The sequence below is a fragment of the Mobula birostris genome, chromosome 7, assembly GCF_030028105.1.
Source record: "Mobula birostris isolate sMobBir1 chromosome 7, sMobBir1.hap1, whole genome shotgun sequence".
Taxonomy (NCBI): Eukaryota; Metazoa; Chordata; class Chondrichthyes; order Myliobatiformes; family Myliobatidae; genus Mobula; species Mobula birostris.
Window position 1 is genome coordinate 47,232,331 of NC_092376.1, and position 22,245 is coordinate 47,254,575.

The window sequence follows — 22,245 nt, forward strand, 5'->3', positions numbered from 1 at the left end:
CAGTCCTGGTCACCACACTATAAGAAAGGCGTTGAGCTTTGGAGAGGGTGCAGAAAAGTCTAAATAATGCTGCTACTGCCTGGCTTAGAGGGCATGTGCTGTCGTGAGAGGCTGGACAAACTTGGGTTGTTTTCTTCAGAGAAGCGGATGCTGAGGGGAGATCTGGTAGAGGTTTATAAAATTATAAGGGATTGTCTGTTTCCCAGGATAGAAATGTCTTAAAAACTAGAGGGCATGAATTGAAGGTGAGAGGAGGTAGGTTCAAAGGGGATGTGAGGAGCAATTTTTTTTTTACTTACAGGCTTTTAAGTGACATTTAGATAGGCACATGAATGTGAGGAAGATGGTGGGATATGGATATTTTGTAGTTAGCAGGGATTGGTTTTTTGAATTTGCTTTTTAGCTGGTTCGTTATAACATTGTGGGCTGAAGGGGCTGTTCCTGTGCATTCCTCTTGTATGTTCTATGTTTAATTCATTACATTCCTTCCAATGATGACGTTATGAGCCAGTATTTAAAAGTTTCATGATATTTACAGGAGGGCTACATGATATCTTATAATTGTGAATTTCTTTAACAGCCAAAGATTGAATCGAGTTAATTTTGGTATTGGGTATTGAGCAGATTAATGATGACAGTCTAGCACATCTGAAAAGTTTCTCCTAAATTTTACAAACTTTCATCTTGGGGCAATATTTATTGTATTACAGGATCTAGGAATTATAATATATTGGACTAGATTCTACAGGCAGAGTGTGGAACTGCTCCACTTACCTAAGTAATGCCAGCAATTTCAGAATGTTGTTCATTTAACTGATGCAGAAGCCTGAAATTGAGTAATTTGTCATTATCTTCTGCTAAGTAGAGAAATGTGATTGTTCTGAGAGCCAGTATTGGCTCAGTGCATCAAATGACTTCCTATATTACTAAGTATGAGATAAAAGAATGCCAGACATTCAGAAGCATCAAAAAATTGACAGGTAACAAAGCTAGGACATGACTTTCTTCCAAAGCTTCTCCTGACTGAATGGGGTGATGGCTTGTTCTGGCAGCCATGTTAGGGTCCTGTCTTTCTGGATATAGTGAATTGATGACTAAATAAGTATCATAGCAGATGGTGCAGGTAAAAAAATGTACTGAAAAATCAGGGCCAATATTTCCTTTAAGGGGAAAAGATAATGCTTTTCTGTTCTGAAAGCTGTTGAAGTAGATTCCAAGTAAGAACATGAGGTTGTTGACTTGTTTCTTTCTTCTATAGAAGCACCTCATCATGAAGTGAGGATCCGCAATTCCTTCAATATTTTACATTGTGTAGTCAAAGGAGATCTGCAGCATAATTGTTTGACATAAGGTGTGAATATTTGAAATGAGCCGCTAGACGAGGCTGATGTACGTTGGATAGGTACTTGGACAGAAAGGCACAAGAGATGCAGACAGAATGTAGGTAAATTGGATTAGTGTTGATATGCATCATGGTTGCTATGGAGAACATGAGGTGAAATGGCCCTTTTCCATGCTATACTGTTCTGATTCTATTTAAGTTTAATGTGTTGTAAACCTGTATTCTCGCTACATAACTATTTTATGATATTAACTCAAGTTTTACTTGTTACCATAGTAGTTTGCAATGTTACAAAATTGCTTTAAGGAAATTGAGAGAAGAAACTTGCTGTTTTTAGGTGAATCCAGCCTACTATATACCCCTGGTTGAACTAGTTCCTCATCCTGAAACACATCCTGCTATTCTGGAACAAACGTACGTACTCATGAAAGAAATTGGCCAGTTGCCAGTCAAGTTGACCAAAGAAATCGAAGGATTTGCTTTAAATCGAATTCAATATGCAATTATTGGAGAGTCATGGAAACTTGTTAAGGTATGTATACCTACGTATTTGACAATGTTTGTATTTTTGGTAGTTGTAATGAGTTAATTGGGTGTTCGGTAATCCATGAGAAATATAGGTGAAAATCCTACTCTGTATGTGATTTAGAACTACAAACATATTAGGATTTACAAAAAGAACATGGACATGCTGACTTCTCATTGCTACTGTTGAGGTGGTACAGGGGCATGAAGATGCCCACTGAACATTTCAGAAACCACTTCCTCCCCCTCTGTCACCAGGTTTGTGAATGGACAATGAGCCCATGAACACTTCCTCCTTTGCACTGCTTTATTTTTTCATATATACTTGGAGTAGATCCCAAGTAAGAATATGAGATTGTTGAATGGCTTCTTGCTTCATCTTGAAGTAAGGATCCGCAATTCCTTCAATATGTTGTCTTGTGTAGCCTGTAACAGAGGGAGAAATTCAAGGAGATCTAAAGTGAGTGTTTGGCATAAGGTGTAAATATTTGAAATGAGCTGCTAGACAAGGTTGAGGAAGTAGATATATATTGGATAGGTACTTAGACGGAAAGGCACAAGAGATACAGACAGAATGTAGGTAAATTGGATTAGTGTTGATATGCATCATGGTTGCTATGGCCCATTTCCATGCAATACTTTTCTGATTCTATTTAAGTTTAATGAGTTTGTAAACCTGTATTGTCACTACATAGTATCATAAAATAGTCATTAACTCAAGATTTATCCACACTGATTTGCCTCATGGTAGCAAACACCTCCTTTGTAATCTGTACAGGGTCCATGTTGATGCTGCTTTGCCTCCTTCTATAGACTCTGTAAAGGAAAGGTACGTCACATCTGGAGTTTCTCCAGTTAGCGGAGGACTTCCCTCCACGCCTCTTTGACGTAGTGGGGATTCGTATACGAGGCAAGTTACAGCAGTGGTTTGCCATTGCTTTCTGCCGGGTGAATTTCCAAAGAGATCACCAGCTCGTAACCCAGCACGGATGGAAAGCGTGCAGGGGAGCCGGCTGGCTGGATTTGAACTCACGACCTTTCGTCCCGTATGCTACTACGCCACCAGTCGGGTCATAGATGGTGTGTCCCGATTAAATACAGATGCCACAAATGCGTTTCAAATCTCCCTCATCTGTTTCAACTCCACACATGAATTACCATTCTGGTCTTCCAAAGGACCAATTTTTCCCCTTACAATTCTCTTGCTCTTAACATATCTGTAGAAGCTCTTGGGATTCTCCTTCACCTTGTCTGCTAGAGCAACTTCATGCCTTCTTTTAGCTGCTTGATTTCTTTGTGTTCTCTTGCTTTTCTTGTACTCCATAATCACCTCATTGCCTATATCTGCTATGCACCACCTTTTTTTTCTTAAACAGGGCTTCAATACCTTTTGAAATGCAAGATTCACTATGCTTGTTATCTTTACCTTTTATTCTAACATACAAATTTAAATTCACTTGGTCCATTTTTGACCCCCTCCCTCCCCTTCCTCAATCTCTGGAGACAAACTGTTGATCGACACGGTTTAGAAACCTTTTGATTCCCATGGTTATCTTTACTATACCTCTCCCTGTCTTCTGTAAAAATGATCTTCCCTTTTCCTAGTTCCTTCGGCTCTACCGCATCTGACCCCAGGATGCTTTCTTTTTTGGGACATAAGAGAAGTCCTCCCTTTTTCAAAGTACAGGGTATCCCTTCCTTGAGTATTCATGCTTATCTCACCTGCATCTCCTCCATTTCCCTGATGTCCGCGCTTACCCAATCTCCCCCCCCCCACCCCCCCGCCTTAACAGTGATAAAGTTTCTCTTGTCCTTGTCTACCAACCCATGACCTTCTACATCCAACACAACACTCTCTGCAACTTCCACCATCTCCAAAGGGATCCTGCTACCAAACATGTCTTTAGCTCCCCTCCCCCCCCCCCACCCCCCTGCTTTTCATGGGGATCACTCCCTCCGTGACTCGCTTGTTCATTCGTCACTCCCCGCTAATCTCCCTCCTGGCACCTCCCTGCAAGTGGTCAAAGTGCTACACCTGCCCCCTCACCTCCTCCTTAATCTCCATTTGGGGTCTCAAACAATCCTTCCAGGTGAGGCAACACTTCACCTGCAAATCTGCTGGGGTCAGCTATTGCATCCGAGGCTCTCGATGCGGCCTACAAAAATATGTGTCATCAGTGGTAGTGTGCCATCTTGTTAAATCCCTGACCTCAGCTGTAATATTTAAAAGATTTAGAGTCATTGACAACATGCCACACATAGTGAATTCATCTGAGAAATTCACAAGTGCAATGTACATTCTACAATTTCAGCGTTTGGGGTGATGATGTACAGAACAAGGAGCACTAAGTACTTGTCAGCCTATAATTATTCAATTTTCTGATCAGACAATCTGAAGTAAATTGGTCCCAAAAAGAACTTTGCTCTTCTACAATCAGGTGAACTATCAAAGTTTTACCAATATTCATCATTCAACTAATATATTTAAAACAAACCACTTATTCCATTTACTATACACGCTTAAATTGTCTGCCACATTTGGCCCCAATAAATTACTTTTCTTAAAGGTAGGTAGTTGTGCGTTTTTGGAATCTTTAATGTAAGCCACTTGCATTCGAGAACTTAGTATTAAGACGATGTCTCATGAAGTATGACTTTGGGATTTTGATCCTGAAACACAAATGGAATGCTTGCTCTTGAATTAAGTATCACTGTGGCACTTTCATAAAGGTGCAAGGGATTGTGGTGATTGTTACTAAAATTGGGGCAAATCCACAAAGGAACTTAAACACCAGTATGAATATACCATGTCAGGAATGCTGTGGTTTTAAATTATATGTAACAGAAATTAGGTGAATAGGTTGGAAAACTTGCCTGATGAATCAGAATTGGGTTTGATATCACCAGCATATGCAATGAAATTTGTTAACATAGCAGCAGCATTACAATGCAATACATGATAAATATGGAAAAAATAGATAAATTACCGTAAGTATATATGTATATTAAATAAATTAAAAATAGTGCAGAAGCAACTTTTGGAAACATGGAGAATGAGTGTGTAAGATTGTTTGAGGTTCAAGTAGCAGTTAACTGTGGAATAAGTAGTTGGCTTTTGAGATGTATGAGGTTGATTTTGACATTGCAAACAGCCTGGTGCAGCCAACTAAGTTTCCTTGGAAGGGATTGAAAGGATTCAAAAGTGACCATTAAGGAGAGGGTGGGGAGGTTGATACAATTGTAATGGTGACCACTGAATCTAACAGAAATCCAAAGTTTACATCCTGCTCAGTTCCTCCAGCATTTTTTGTGTGTTGCTTACTTTACAGATTGGCAGTTGATTAGGTGATGCTGAACCTCTGCAAATAACAAAATGTGCTAAATTTCCTGTGGAGTTGCTTTCTAAGCCTCGGTCTAAAAAAATCAATCCAAACTTGCAGCCACTTCAAACTAAGGCAGGCTTAATGCACCCTGAAGTTGAGTTGGAATTTTGATTTGGTCTGTGCTGTTAATATATGCCAAAATGTTTGGATTTTAACATGCACATTTTTGTACATTTATGCAGGGATAAAGTTTGCAATGCCAACTGAGGAGAGGAATGCTAAAGGTCACCAAAACCGTCTCTATTGAGATTTAGTACTGACCAAAGTCTACATCTAGCTGAGTTGTTTGCTGTCTTTTTTTTCCTTTAAATTAATCATTGTCTCAAAATCCTTCTGAATTGGTTAAAGATAAATTTAAGATTTTGCTGTGTTCGGATTCCAGGATAAGGGAGCACTGAACTCAGGAACAGGATCTTTAATCCACAGTGTCTGTTCTGACCACAATGCCAATTTAAACTGCACACCTGCCTATGTGTGAATTACGTTCTTCCATTCCTTCCCTGTTCATCTCTGTCTAAATGACTATTAAACATTGCTCTTGTATCTGCAACACCACTTCTCCTGGCAGTATGTTCCAGAGACCTACCATTCTGTGTTTATGAAACAAAAACGTGTCAGGTATATTTCTCCTTCAAACCTTGTTCCTCTTGTCTTAAAGCTATGCCCTCTAGTATTTGACACTTGCACCTTGGGTATGGGGGGTGGGGTGGGGTGCAGGGGGGAAAACTGAGTCTCTTCTAGCTATACTTCTAATGATTTCATATATACTGTTCAGGTCTTCCCTTGGCCTCTGACTCTATAGAAAACTATCCACATTTGTCCCACCACTTGTAGCTAATACTCTCTAATCCAGGCAACAACCTGGTGATCATTTTCTGCCTCCTCTCCAAAGCCTCCACATCATTCCTTTAATGTGATGGCTGGAATTGCATGCAATAGTCCAGATGAGGCCTAACTAAATGTTTATACAGCTGCAACATGACTTCCTGACTTTATAACAAATTGCCCCAACCAATGAATGCAAGTATTTACCAGTTTATCTACTTGTGTTGGCACTTACAGGAGCTATAGGTTTTCACTTCTATGTCAGCACTCCTAAGCATCCAGCCATTTACTGCCCTACAAATTGCAACACCTCTTACTTAAGTGGAATGAACTCAACCTGTCATTTTTTTGTTCATATTTACAGCTTATCTATATTCTGCTGAATTGCTTAACAACTTTCCTTACTGTGCACAACTCTGCTACTTTCATGTTTTCTACAAATTTACTGCTCAGCCCACCTATATCTTCAGCTAAATCATTTATGTGTTATGCAGCAGTAGGCTCAGCACTGGTCCACACAAAAATCGACTGTAATTTATATTCCTGTTTTGTCACAGCACATCTCAAATGACATCAATTAAAATAAAGGCACAGCTCTACAAGTATACTTCTACACACCGTCAATCTTAGAGAGTAGCCAGTATTATTTTCAAGAAGGGAAATGGGGATAATACAGGAAATTGTAGGCTGGTGAGCCTCACATCAGTGGTAGGAAATCTATTGGAGAACATTTGCAAGGACAGGATTTGTATGCATTTGGAAAAAAAAACTTGAGCTGACCAGAGACAGTCAGCATAGCTTTATGTGGGGCAACACACACACACACACAAACTCAGCAGGCCAGGTAGCATCTATGGAGAAAAGGTACAGTTGATGTTTCGGGCAAATCCTGCTGAAGGGCTTTAGCCCAAAACATCAACTGTACTTTTTTCCATAGATGCTGCCTGGCCTGCTGAGTTCCTCCAGCATTTTGTGTGTCTTGCTCAAATTTTCAGCATCTGCAGATTTTCTCTTGTTTATGTGGGGCAAATTGTATTACTAACTTGGTCTGAGTTTTTCAAGGAGCTGATGAAGAGCGATGACAAAGGTAGAGCTGTGGATGTTGTCTATGTAAATTTAAGTGAGGCATTTAACAAGCTCTCTTGTGGTAGACTCATCCAGAAGATGAAGATGCATGACATCCATGCTGTTTTGGAAGTTTGCATTCAGAATTAGCTTGCCCTGTGGAGCCATTTGTGGTGGTGGAAGGATGTTATGCTGGCTGGAGATTTCTGACCAGTAGTGTTCTGCAGGGATGGTGCAAGGATCTCTGTAACTTGTGATACTGTGTATATAAATGACTTGGATGAAAATGTAATTAAGTGTGTAACTAAGTTTGTAGATGATGCAAAGACTGGTGGAGCTGCGGACAATGTAGAGGGCTTTCAAAAGATTCAGAAGGATGCAGATCAATTACATATAAGAGCGTAGAAATAGCAGATGGAATTTAATCAAAGCAACTGTGAGGTGCTGTACTCTGTGAGTTCAAACGCAAGGGGAAAGTATATAGTTATGACAGGACCCTGGGCATTGTTGATGTGCAGAGGGATCTTGGGATCAAAGTCCATAGCTCACTGAAAGTGATATGAAAGTAAACGTGGTGGTAAAGAAGGCACATGGCTTACTTTAAGTGCTTGGGGTATACAGGAATAAGGAGGTCATGTTGCAAATATGTAAAACTTTGGTGAGACTGAGTATTGTGTGCAATTCTTGCTGCCTCATTGCTCCATTACAGAAAGGATGTGAAGACTTTGTAAAAAGTAGAGAAAAGGTTTCTCAGAAGTTGGATTTCCATACACCCACCATTCAGGCCCCTTTAAGCATCTATTCCATCGCGTTAAGCCTATGGCTCCTAGGTTTAGATTTGCTTCCTAACTTTGGAAAAGGATTGACAATGCATCTTATCTATCTCCTCATGACTTTATAGGCCTTTCTAAAGTTACCCCTCACCCACCATATTCCAAGTGCATATTATTATTATTCATCCTCATCCTCTCTTTTCCCCCCCCCCCCCACTATGTTTACCTGTGTCAGCACTTTTGGGAAATTAGGCACGTGTATCTCAAGGTGACTGTGTTCTACAACACTTTCAGGACCCTGTTATTCACTGATTGTCCTGCCCTAGATTACCCCCCCAAAATGTATCACTTTATAATTGTCCCAGTTAAATTCCATCTGATATTCCTTAAATTACTTTCCCAATTCATCTAGATCCTGTCCTAACCTCGGGCAACTGTTTGGATCCCTGAATACTGGGAAAGTAGGAGGTGAAGGACCAGGTTTTGCATGTCCTGCAGGAGGTGGATTCAGTCTCCACGATGTGATTTTAGCTCTGTTTTGGAGAAATTGAGCACAAATTGGCTGACTAATTTGCAAAGTACCTGTATTAATTCCACAAGGGCTGTTTAATTCCCCATCCCACTCCCACACTGACCTGTCTGTCTGTGGCCTGCTGCACCACTGTGTTGCAGCTCAGTGCAAACTTAAGAAACAGCTTTTCGTCTTCTGCCTGGGCACGTCAGTCTTTTAAACTTAAACTGATTATCTAATCACAGCAGGGTGGCATGGTAGGGCTGCAGCTAGCACATTGCTTTTCAGCGCCAGCTTCCACCAACTAGGATTCAATTTCCACCGCTGCCTGTAAGGAGTTTTTCCTGTCCTCCCCATTACTATGTTCCAAAGACATACAGTTAATATCAGCGAGCTGTGGCCGTGCTGAGTTGGCACCGGTAGTGTGGTGGCACCTGTGGGCTGCCCAGCACAACTCTCACTGATTTGATTTAGCACTGTATATTTCAAGGTAATCTTTTAACTTCAGGCAGCTCATTTCTGTCTATGGCAAAATTGGATACCTCTACTGTAAGTCACCCATCATTGGCTCAGCTTTTCTCTTCTGTTAGTAAAACCTGACTTTGTCCTGTTTCTTTGAATTATCACCCCAAAGGTCCCCGATTATCCCATTTGACACGAGGATTTCTGCAACTTGTTCCCATGGTTACGGTGGCCTTGCTTTTCTCTCTGCACAAATACTTCCTCATACATTGAGCATTTCCAGCACTTTTTGTTATTTTTTTATTTTCAGCATTTGAGAGTTCGCCGTTAAATTATCTATTAACATATCACTTTTTAAATATTAGTATCCTTTGGTATTAAAAACACTGCATTTCAAAGATCAATTAAAAATGGTGATACTTGAGCAAATAAGACCAGCAAGACCTGTGGAGAATGTTTTTCCCTTCTTTAAGTTCGGGGTAGATGATTGTTGAAAATGGGGTGGGGGAGGTATTGTAGCTTTATATCTATTTTGCCAACGTTAAGCAGTATGACATAAGCCACAGAGGCATGACGATCTCACTTGTTCTAATATCATGAGTTAATTATTTGTTGATCACAATCTTGCACTAGTAACTTAATCCAGCAATGTTTTTCTAATAATGTTGAGTTATGTTCGTAATTGAATTGATTGGTTATAGTTAAAAAATTACTAAACAGGTGTTGTGCAAGCCTTGATTTGTTGATGTTTAATATTGCATTGTGTAAGTTCTTAAACTTAAGTCCTATATGTTATTATGTCTGAAATGAAGAAGACAACAGATGTGTGGAATTTTACCAAAGCTTGCTGAAACTGGTTGTTGGAAGTGGAATGCTACCAGTTTGAAAGCAAAGCCATGGTAATGGCTAGAAAGGGACGAAGTGGATTCTGCTTAATTAGGAAACATCGGGACCAGTACATTTTAGCCTAATTAAGTGGCTGCCCCAATTAGATGAAGTTTTATGGAAATAGTTAAAAATGTGTATTTTTAAAAAAAACGAGTAACAAATTATGTATTTAAATTAAATACAGAACAAATTAGAATACTAGCAATAGTACTACAGGACAATAAAACTATGTATTAGTTCCCAATAGTTCTCAATGGAGGAATTCATCCATAGGACCAAAAGATATAGGAGCAGAATTCGGTCATTTGGCCCAACAAATGTGTTCCATCATTTCATCATGGCTAATTCATTTTCACTCTCAGCCCTAATCTCCGGCGTTCTCCCTGTATCCTTTCATGCCTTGACTAATCAAGAAACTATCAACCTCTGCCCTAAATACACCCAGTGACCCGGTCTCCACAGCCGCCTGTGGCAACAAATTCCACACATCCACTACTTTCTGGCTAAAGAAATTCCTCCTTATCTTCATTCTAAAAGAATGCCCCTCTGTTCTGAGGCTGTGCACACTGGTCTTAGACTCCCCACCATAAGAACCATCCTCTCCACATCCACTCTATTGAGGCCTTTAAACATTTGGTAGGTTTCAGTGAGGTCACCCTTTATTCTTCTGAATTCCATGACTTGTCTATCTTCAGACCTTGCAGTTTCCCAAGAACTTTTTCCTTAGACTGATGCAAAATATTTATGCAGTTCATCTGCCATTTCTTGTCTCCTATTACTACCTCTCCAGCATCATTTTCCAGCTGTTTGATATCTTCTCTCACCTCTCTATTACACTTTATTTATCTGAAGAAACTTGGTATCCTATTTAATATTATTGGCTGTTTACCATCTAATTCAATCTTTACCTCCTTTAACTTTTTTAGTTACCTTCTGTTGGTTTTAAAAATCTTCCCAATACTCTAACTTCCCACTAATTTTTGCTCTATTGTATGCCCTCTCTTTGGTATTTATGTTGGTTGTGTGATCTGCTGCAAAAAGGTTATTGAAAAGCACAAGTCAAGAGATGGATACAAGAAAATTTCCAAGTCACTGAATATCCCTTAGAGTACAGTTAATTCAATCATCAGGAAATGGAAAGAATAAGGCACAGTTATAAATCTGGATGGAGCAGGTCATCCTCAAAAACTGAGTGACCATGCAAGAAGGGGCTTAGTGAGGGAGGCCACCAAGAGACCTCTGGAGAAGTTGCAAGCTTCAGTGGCTGAGATGGGAGAGATTGCACATATAACAATTGTTGTCTGGGTATTTCACCAGTCAGTTTTATGGTGGAGTGGCAATGGGAGAGCCACTGATGAAAAATATTCCAATGAAATCTCGGCTATAGTTTGCCAGAAGGTATGTGGGAGACTCTTAAGTCAGCTGGAAGTAGGTTCTATGGTCCGATGAAACCAAAATTCAGCTTTTTGTCCATCAGACTAAACGCGATGTTTGACATAAACCAAACACCGCACATAATCAAAAACACGCTATCCCTACCATGAAGCATGGTGGTGGCTGCATCATGCTGTGGGGATGCTTCACTGCAGCAGGCCCTGGAAGGCTTGTGAAGGTAGAGGGTAAAATGAACACAGCAAAATACAGGGAAATCCTGGAGGAAAACCTGATGCAGTCTGCAAGAGAACTGCAACTTGGGAGAAGAATTGTTTTCCAGCAGGGCAATGACCCTAAGCATAAAGTCAAAGCTACACAGGAGTGGCTTAAAAACAACAAAGTTAATGTCCTGGAGTGGCCAAGTCAGAGTCCAGACCTCAATCCAATTGAGAATTTGTGGCTGGATTGAGAAAGGCTGTTCACTCACGATCCACATGCAATCTGACACAGTTTGAGCAGTTTTGTAAAAAAAGAAAGGGGGAAAATTGTAGTGTCCAGATGTGCAAAGCTAATAGAGACCTATCCATACAGACTCAAGGCTGTAATTGCTGCCAGAGGTGCATCTATTAAATACTGATTTGAAGGGGGTGAATACTTAAGCAATCAATTACTTTGTTTTATATTTGTAATTAATTTAGATTACTTTATAGAGATCTGTTTTCACTTTGACATACAAGAGTCTTTTTCTGTTAATCACTGTCAAAAAAAGCCAAATTAAATCCACTGTGTTTCAATGTTGTAAAACCGTAAAACATGAAAACTTTTTATAGGCTCTGTATGTGCGTGTGTATGTATCTGTGCCTTCCAAATTGCTCCCAGAAATTCCAACCTTTGATGCTCTGCTGTTGTCCCTGCCAGTGTTCTTTTCCAATCAGTTTTGGCTAACTCTTCTCTCGTGCCTCTGTAATTCCCTTTACTCCACTGTGATATTGATACATCTGACTTCAGCTTCTCCTTCTCAAATTCCAGGGTGAATTATGATAATTGGCCCCTAAGAGTTCCTTGACCTTGAGCTCTCTGATCAGATCTGGTTCATTGCACAACACCCAGTCCAGAATAGCTCATTCCCTAGTGGGGTCAACCATGAGCTGCTCTAATAAGCCATCTCATATGCACTCTCGAAACCCCCCCTCTTGGAATCCAGCACCAACCTGATTTTCTCAATCTACCTGCATATCGAAATCCCCCATGACTGTTGTAGCATTGCCCTTTTGTATCTCCTGTTGTAGTTTGTAGACCACATGTTCACTACTGTTTGGTGGTCTGTATATAACTCCCATCAAACTCTTTTTACCCCTGCAGTTCCTTGCTTGACCCACAACAATTTAATACCTTCTGACCCTATGTCACCTCTTCCTAATGATTTGATTTCACTTTTTAACAACAGAATCATGCCACCTCCTTTGCCTACCTGCCTGTCCTTTCAATACAACGTGTATGCAAGGAACAAAATTAGTGCAAATGCCTAGAGCAGTTAATGGGTAACTTCATTTGCATCCTCCAAATCCTTACTTTCATTATAACTTTCAAGATGATTGTCAATAATATCAAATTCTTCATAGTCTCTAACTTGTTGAAGTAGTGACATCATTTCATTTTCACTCTTGGCTGTTTCTGTCATCTCCAGCATGTACGTTTGACACCACATTAAACAAAACACCTTGCAGTTGTCTTACTGCTTATTTCACACCAACTCTCAGTGACAAAAATCACTGCTTTTTGAACATAGACATGTGCAACTGATGCTATCTAAAAACAGTTTGCTGTAAGCACAATGTATCATCTAACAGCCATACAGTGCATGTGATTGACACTAGTTAGATCCTGTTTGGCAACAGTCTCCTGCCCAAATTAAGGACATAGTGTCCCAAATACACAAGGGAATTACCAGCAATTTTTTTGATTTTTTTTCCTCTAAGAGTTGTCCCAAAAAAGCAGCTGCTCCAAATAATTGATGGTCCAATTAACTGGAATTCACTGTAATTACAGCAAAAAAAATTATTGGTACAAAGTACTCATGTAAGCATCTTTAATGATCCTTGAAAATTGTGTGTATAGATATGATAACTTTCCTATCATCTAAAATTGTTATGGTTTCTTTTATCTTGTTGATGCATGACATTCGATCTAAAATTTGTTTTTCTGAAAGGTTGACACCCAGTGTCCTTGTTTTGTTCAGCACATGTCCTGTTGACACAACAAAATCAGCAATAGGACTTAAAGACCCTGAAAAAATTCAGCCAAAGTCCCATGGCTAATCTTTTGACTCTCAACCAGCAAGCACCACCAAATGTCCAAGTGCACTGATACTCATAAGTAGTATCTGCGAAGGGATTTACAATTCCCATGCCAGAAACCTTGGAGCAGTTCCCAAATCTTCTGGTAGTCTTGTTAAACCAGTAAATGTTTAATGTCAGGAGCTCTCAGGCTGGAAGCTAAAAGCTGAGAAGAAAAGGGATTGGATGTCCTACAAAATAATCTTGAAACTCAAAGAAGAAATAGCAGGAGAGAAAAGCATCAGAGATTCAGCAACAACAAAAAATTTGGATTCTTCAATGCTATAGAGCATTTATGACCCAAACACCTAAGGCCCCTTCTGCTCAAAGTCAAGAACGGAGGAAAGGTTAGGGACAGTGTGATGGCTAGTGCCCACTGGTAGGAGCAGTTTGAAAATAATTTCAAAGAAGCCTCCTTCATGAGAGTCTCCTTGATTACATTCAGGAGCTGACTATCTGCCACTACTTTGGCACTAAATTGTCCAAGCAAAAGGTTGGGAAGGTTGGCCACCAATCTACTGGGGGGGGGAAAAGGCCTCAGGAACGGATCAAATCCCAGGTGAAGTACTAAAGTAGTGCAGATGTTGGATTTGCGTCATACATTTAAGGCACCTATCCCACTGTACTGTTCCATCATTTTTTTGTTGATGGTCAAGGGTCCATTTGCCATGATAATTAATCTTGATTTACACACAGCCTGAAATATGGTGAATTTTGCTTTAGAATTGCTTTGTAACTTTATTGGAGACTGGGGAGCCAGACTTATCAGGGAACTGTTTAAAAATGAACATGAGCCCTGTTAATTTTTTTTTCAATTTTAATGGTCAAATTTTTAATGTATGCTTTCAGCAGACAGTTTGAGTGACTAGTTGGTAAGATAACTTTTGAGTTTCTAAAATGGAATAACAATACTTCTGTTAAACTTAGGATGGTGTGCTGTCACCTGAAGATGTAGACCTTGTGATGTCAGCTGGTTTAGGAATGCGTTATGCTTTTATGGGACCTTTTGAAACTGCTTATCTCAATGCACAAGGTAAGAACTGATGAAGTCCACCGTATAGTGGTAGTTACTCATGAGGCTAACAAGCCTCATTACAGCCTTAGCCATTTAAAATCTATTAAAGAGAAGAAAACAAAATATGAAGTTTGTTTATGATTCCTTGTCATCTGGAAAAAAGCTGTGATATGGAAAGCCAAGATGGGTCATATGAGTTGGCAAAGATGGTGCATTATGTGAAGAAATGGGATTATTCATTTTAAGAATATTTTATGTAAGATGTTTATTTTCATAGCTACTTGGGAGTCATGGTACACAAAGGTGAACAAGATGGCACCAGCGATCACTGGTGTCTTTCTGTGCACTACAGAAAATTGTTCCAAAATTCCTCTTAAATATATTTGCTTTTGCTGCAATCTGCAGCATGGAACTTTTCTCTAAACAGTGGACTTTTAAATCACCTCACGATCTTCAGCTTTCACGATCAACTGAAGAACCTGGACCAGTCAGGTGCCATTAAGGCTCATCACCATGTTCAAGAGTGAGGCAGGAGATGGGGACTCCAAGCCAGGCTGAAACACGGAAGGATGAGGCCTCCTCTACCCAGCATCTTATTTGCGAATGTGCAGTCATTGGAGAATAAAACTGAGGATCTGATGGCAAGACTGCTGTATCAGAGGCAGATGAGATTCTGCTCAATTGTATGCTGTATCGAAATTTGATTATCTTTGGATACGCCAGATGCAGTGGCAGGTCAGAAGAATTCATGATTCACAGGATGGACTGAAGAACGGACTCAAGTAAGGCAAAGGAAGGAGGTGTGCGTTTATGGTCAATTCTCTTTGGTGCTCCAGCATGGCAGTTCTGTCAAACTCGTTTCCCCCCTGACCCGGAACACCTAAATGCAGACCATTTTATTTACCTCAGCTGTTCTCATCCGTGATCCTGACCACAGCTTGTACACCACCAGCGGCTGACTATAAGCAAACACTCGCAACACTGCATGATGACGTCTGCAGACATGAAACAGCCCATCCCAATGCATTTCAAAATGTAGTCAGAGACTTCAACCAGACTTGCTTGAAGAAAACCCTGCCCAATTACCATCAGCATATAACCTGTAGCACCAGAGGTCCCAACATACCAGACCACTGGTATACTAAGATAAGAAATGCCTACCATTCCTCGCCCAGACTGCATTTTGGTAGATCGAATCGCTTGGCAGACCTCCTCCTACCTGCATACAGGCAGAGCCTAAAGAGCAAGGCTCCAGAGATTAGGACAACTGAGAGGTGGTTGCAGGAGGCAGACGAGTAATTACAGGATTGCTTTGAGTCAGTGGACTGAGCCACGTTCAAGTACTCATCTAGAGATCTGAATGAATACACCATAGTTGTAATGGGCTTTATTAAAATAGCTGTGGATGAGTGTGTCCCCACTAAATTATTCAGAATCTTCCCCAATCTGAAGTCCTGGATGAACCAAGAGATCTGAAATTTGTTAAGGGCCAGATCAGAGACATTCAAATCTGGAGACCAAGAAAGCTACCAGAAGTGCAGGTATGATCTCTGGAAAGCCATCTCCCGGGCGAAGTGGAGATTCAGGAACAAACAAATCAACAAGGGATGCTCTGCAGCTGCGGCCAGGTTTGAATACTATCACCTACAAGGTTAAATCAAGCAACATGGGAGACAGCAGGGTTTTGCTTCCAGATGAGCTCAATGCCTTCTGTGCTTGCTTTGACTGTCAGAATGTGGGGGAACCATTACAAGCCCCCACATCTCCCAATGATCCTTTGATCTCAGTACCTGAAGCTGAGGTGTGGGCTGCCTTCAGGAGGGTGAATCCATGGAAAGCAGCCGGACCGATGGGCACGTACTAAAGATCTGTGCTGATCGACTGGCTGGTGTATTTGGCAGACTTCAATTGTAGCAGAGCCCAAGAAGAGCGTGGTGACCCACCTCAGTGACGATAACCCAGTTGCACTTAAATCCACGGTGCTGAAGTATTTTGAGAGGCTAGTGATGAAGCATATCTGCTCTAGGCTGAGAGGTGACTTGGATCCACTACCAGAGCAACAGGTTCACAGCAGATGCCATCGCATTGGCTCTTTACTCAATCCTAGAACATCTGGACAGCAAAGGTGCATACATCAGGATGCTCTTTATTGACTACAGCTCAGCATGCAATACCTTCATCCCCTCAAACTAGTCAATAAGCTCCAAGCTCTGGGCCTCAATACTCTCTTGTGCAATTGAATCCTGGATTTCCTCACTTTCAGACCCCAGTCAGTTCAGATTGGGGGAGAAACATCGCCTCCATGATTTCCATCAGCACAGGTGCACCACAGGGCTGTGTGCTTAGCCCCCAGCTCTGCTCGCTTTACATTCTGACTGTGAGGCTAAGCACAGTTCCAACATCACACTCAAGTTTGATGACAATGTTGTGAGCCAAATCAAAGGTGGTGATAAATCAGCATATGGGAGGGAGACTGAAAATTTGGCTGAGTGATGTTATAACAACAGCCTCTCACTCATTGTCAGCAAGACCAAGGAACTGATTGTAGACTTCAGGAGAGGGGAACCAAAGGTCCATAAGCCAGTCCACATCAGAGGTGGAGAGGGTTAGCAAGTTTAAATTCCTTGGCGTTTCTATTTCAGAGGATCTGTCCTGGACCCTGCACGTAAGTGCAATTGCGAAGAAAGCACAGCAGCGCCACTACTTCCCTTCCTTAGATGTCAAACCGAACTTCCTGCGGAGGTCTGGCATGGCATCTGAAACTGACAAACGTCTATAGAAGTGTAGCGGAGAGTGCATTGACTGGCTGCATCACAGCCTGGTATGGAAACACCAATGCCCTTGAAAGGAAAATCCTACAAAAGGCAGTGGATTCAGCCCAGCACATCACAGGTAAAGCCCTCCAAATCATTGAGCACATCTACATGAAATCCTGTCATAGGAAAGCAGCATCCATCATCAGTGTTCTCCACCACGCAGAGGACTTGCAGCACCAGGTTCAAGAACAGTTAACACCCCTCCACTCTCAGGCTCTTGAATAAAAAGGGATAACTATACTCACTCACCCCATCATTCAGATGTTTCCCATAACCAATGATTTCATTTTAACAACTCTTTATCTTGTTATTTATTTGTATTTGCATTTGCACAGTTTGTTGTCTTCTGCACTCTGGTTGATCTTTCATTGATCCTGTTATAGTCACTATTCTATAGATTTGCTGAGTATGCCCACGGGAAAATGAATCTCAGGGTTGTATATGATTACATACTGTATATGTACTTTGATAATAAAATTTACTTGGAACTTTTTAATTTTGAAGTTTATATCTTAAGTGCATCATGTAATCAGGAAGAAAATGCTTCACTGGTATTTATTGCAGCAATTTATAACAGGCCTCAGAAGTTCAAAGGTTCATTTATTATGAAAGCACACAACTTTGAAATTCTTCTCCAGATGGCATTGAAACCAAGGAAGAAAAGAAAGGCAGCATGATCATCAACTCCCAAATCCTTCCTCCCTGCGCAAAAAAACAAAGAAAAATGGACCAGGCACATTGACCCCCAAATTTGCTGCAATACCACACTTGCAGCACTAAGCACAGTTTGATTTGTTCCCAAGGATGGATAAACTCACATTGGTGATCATGCAAATTATTAGCTTGGCAAGAGGAAATTGCCCTTAGTCAATCTTTGGGTAAAGTAAAAATTATTCTGAGATGTCTAGAAGTGGATCGCCAGTCAGAAGGAGAGAAGAAAAAATTGCATAAAATTTTAAGACAATATATTTGATAAGAATTAGTTTGTGTCTGGAACAAAATATTAATCGAGTTGCACAAGTATTTATTTTCTGTCCTCTCCTTGTCCTACTTAAAAGAAATTCAGTTATCAGTGCAAGTTGGAGCTTGCTCCAAAGGAGGCCAAATGTACCCTTCCTTGTCTTGATGTTCGTGGAATAGATCAGATTTCCCCACGTTCACTGAGACTAAGTACACTATTTTCCACTTGGAAGCATATGATAAAAATGATAAATATACAAATAGATGTTTATTCATTTTCTAGGGTTCAAGAATTACTGTGAGCGGTATGACACAGGTATGAAAAGAGTTTTATCATCTTTTGGACCTGTTCCTGAATTTTCTGGTGAAGTTATGGAGAAAATTAATAAGGTAGGTGGAAAGTCCTTTGTATTTTGTGATTAAGGAATGTTGTTTTTGAAAGATCATACCACTAGCTGGTAGAATTGGGTTCTACAGGGCCATTTAGGTTTTTACATTTGAAGTTATGGCAGGGCAGAAGCCTCGCTCAAGTCACAGGGCATCCAGAGTGTATTGCTAGTTTAAAATATCAGCTGTGTGGAGAACTCAATTTTTATACATCATTTCTATTTTTGCTGCCTTGACTGCATTGTTGTAGTAACTTGTTTTTGTTGTTAACGCCTCCTTTTGAAGGTTTCTTTCTCAGGCCCTTTTGTAAATGGAAACTAAACTATTTTTAGGAGAATTATGTTACAACCCAGGACACAAACTAATACTGGGAAATACAATCTGCTCCATACTTGGGCATGGGATTTATCCAAAATTACTAAGTGGGTGTTGGTGCATTTAACATTATTTTTTTCTATAATCATCTGTATAAAAATTCGGAAGTATTTTCCAGTGGGTCCAGTTTGAAATCAAAATTAGCGTGCATGTAACGTGGAATTTTCCTTCATCAATCTTTTCAATCTAGAAAACAATACTCTGAGGAAGTAATGACATAATTCTATTTTCAAGTCATTTTGGTATTCCTTGTAGACATTCTTCTGAGCAGGAATAGTATTGATTTAAGAGCAGGTAACTTACTTTTCTGCTACGTTGAATGTTGATGCATGTGTGAGGGAGATAATACTTTTTAAAAAGAAGTAAGAAATGGCTTGGTACAGATGTTAAAGTCAATACCTCCAATGATCAAAAATGTAATTCAGAAGTAAGAGGTCATTTAATTATCTTAATGTTTTTGTTGCATTAAAATTAACATTTTAAATGGAGGTTTAAGGTATGAATACTTTTTCAACTATCCAGGCAATGTCTGAAAAAACTCCACTGGATCCAGAAAGCCTTAATGCACGAAGACTGCAGAGAGACCGTTATCTGATTGCTCTAGCAAAATTGAAATCAGATTGCAAGTGAAATGTATTCCTAAAGATTCTGTCAAGATTGATATCTTGTATTACAGATTATAATGCAGAGTAATGTGAGTTGCATTGATATAAAATAACATGTTAATACTCGATTGCTTGCTCATTTAATACTTTATTAAATTTTTGCCCATGCTTGAATACTCAGTGGTCACTTCATTTGATACAGGAGTGGTTCCCTGCTACTGTAGCCTATCACTTCAAGGTTTGATGTGTTGTGCGTTCAGAAACGCTCCTCTGTACACTACCATTGTAACATGGTTATTTGGGTTACTGTCGACTTCCTGTCTGCTTGAATAAATCTAGCCATTCTCCTCTGACCTCTCATTAACAAGGCATTTTCACCCACAGAACTGCCGCTCGTTGGATTTTTAAAAAATTTTTTCCACCCCACTCTCTGTAAACTCTAGAGACAGTTGTGCGTGAAAATCCCAGGAGCTCGGCAGTTTCTAAGATGCTCAAACCAGCCCATCTGGCACCAACAATCATTCCATGGTCAAACTCACTTTGATTACACTACTTCCCCATTCTGATGTTTGGTCTGAACATAACTGAACCTCCTGACCATGTCTGCATGCTTTTATGCATTGAGTTGCTGCCACGTGATTAGATATTTGCATTAATGAGCAGGTGTACAAGTATATCTCATGAAGTGGCCACGTATATTTAAATTACTTGTATTAACTTAGAATTAATGTATTAATCAGTGCAATCTTGGTTGTCACACTTATTATAATACACTAGTATAAATTAATTTGCTGCAATCTGAATAATTTACATCATTAAGCCGAATCCAAGTGGCAATACATTTTGTTTGTATTTTTACATAAAGCATATCAATTTATGAAGATAATACCTTTTACATTAGAGGAGATTAGAATGTTGAGCTTGAGGACTAACTCATGACTATTTTTCACAATTTCTCTAAAATTTACATTGTAAAAAATATACCCAGCTATATTTTCTCACCTTTTGTGGATTCAACTGTTGTTCCTTGAGTGAAAATTTTGTGTTACTAAGCAATATAGTGAATAAAAAGTTAAATAATGAATGTCACACAGTTCATATCTAACTCCAATTCTTTGAGGGTGTAGATTCAGAATCACCCTTTTAATGTAAATATATCACTAAAAGGTGCCTCTGGAATTTCGCCTTGTTTTGTGCATTCTCTAAGATCTTGTTATCCTCGCATTTTCTACAGATGTTGCTGCCAGATGGTTCACAAAAAGATATTTGGACGAAGTTCAGCGCCACTCCATTAGAAAAGACAACTAAATGTTCAGTATGCTTTAAGGAAGATTTTAAAAGATGAGCAGGAATTGGGAGAAGCTAGAAGGGGGAATTTCAGTGTAGAATCTAGGATGCATAATAATTGGCAATTGCAGATGTACAGTATGAGGTGAAGGTTAAACACTCCACAGATCTTGGATTGTAAAAATGACTGATCTTGATTATAAAGAAGACAAGAACTTGGTGGTTTTAAATACAGAAAAGTAGATGCCCAAAATATTTCAGAGTGCTGGAGATTTAGATATTAGAATGATGATTACAGTGAAATTAAATCTGGAGGTAAGGAATAGATGAGGGTTTGGAAACAGGTAATGTTACAGATGGTATTATGTGTTTTTTTTTGTGATTATAGAGAAGATGGAGTCATTTTAAAGTCAAGTGCAATACAGTAATTGTGCAGAATCAGGACTGTTGGCAGAAAATGCTTGATATTAGTATGAAACTTAACCCCATTAAGACATTGTGGCCATCACCACAGCTGTGAAAGTGATTTATTTCCTTGACTGATCTGAGCACATTTATACCTGTTATTATGTTGTCTTGAAATGGTGTCAGTAGAGTTCCACTTCAACTCTTATAGTCCCTGTTGTAGAGTTCCCATAATGGGTAAGTTCTGGATCTCGAAGAACGAGACTGCTACTGTTTTCAGTGTTAAAATGATCAGAGTAGGTTCTGTTTCAGACTTGACATTTGCTAAAAATATTGCAGAAAACAGTTACTGGCATCAACGATGTGATAGCATCAGTTTACTGCTGGTGTGTGGATCCAGTAGATTTTCTCTTGATTCCACTGAACTACGTCTGTATTATTGTGACTGGACCTATTTGGCTTTGCTAAATATTCCATCTTACTTCATACGTGACTTATTGGTTGGAGGGGATCACACGGAATATTCCCATGGAGAGGCATTATTGCAAAGTACCCAGCTGCTGTCATACACATGCTGGAGTGGACTAGTTAACAATTGCTAGTTGGTGTTTGTTTAAATCCACACTGCAGTTTCTCTAATCCTTGCACCCCACCCTGTTTAGAAGCAGTTGGTCATTAAGTGGGGAAAAATGTTTATATTCTGCTATTTGATGAATTGAAAGGTGATAACAAGCTTGGGTTGTTGCTTTCCTACTTTAAATAAATCCAAGCCATTTCAATGTTATCAAATAACAGGTACAATGCTCGGTAAAATCGATTCTAATCAAATTTAGAAAATATTTTGGAGCTCAACAGCTGTAAGCAGTGGCTTCCAGTGTTACAGAGTAAAATTCAGGTGAAAAAGAGCTGGA

The 22,245-nt window shown here is 39.8% G+C and overlaps 1 protein-coding gene across 1 annotated transcript in view; it reads left to right on the forward strand.

Moving 5' to 3' along the window:
• The window catches only part of cryl1 (crystallin, lambda 1), a 77,987-nt gene extending 57,241 nt beyond the window's left edge, over window positions 1–20,746 (forward strand). The window contains exons 5-8 of the mRNA XM_072264316.1: window positions 1,680–1,874; window positions 14,412–14,517; window positions 18,559–18,665; window positions 19,560–20,746. Coding sequence (XP_072120417.1) covers window positions 1,680–1,874; window positions 14,412–14,517; window positions 18,559–18,665; window positions 19,560–19,667 — 516 coding nt within the window. The 3' untranslated portion in view covers window positions 19,668–20,746. The remainder of the gene's footprint in view (window positions 1–1,679; window positions 1,875–14,411; window positions 14,518–18,558; window positions 18,666–19,559) is intronic.
• The last annotated feature ends 1,499 nt before the right edge of the window (window positions 20,747–22,245 follow it).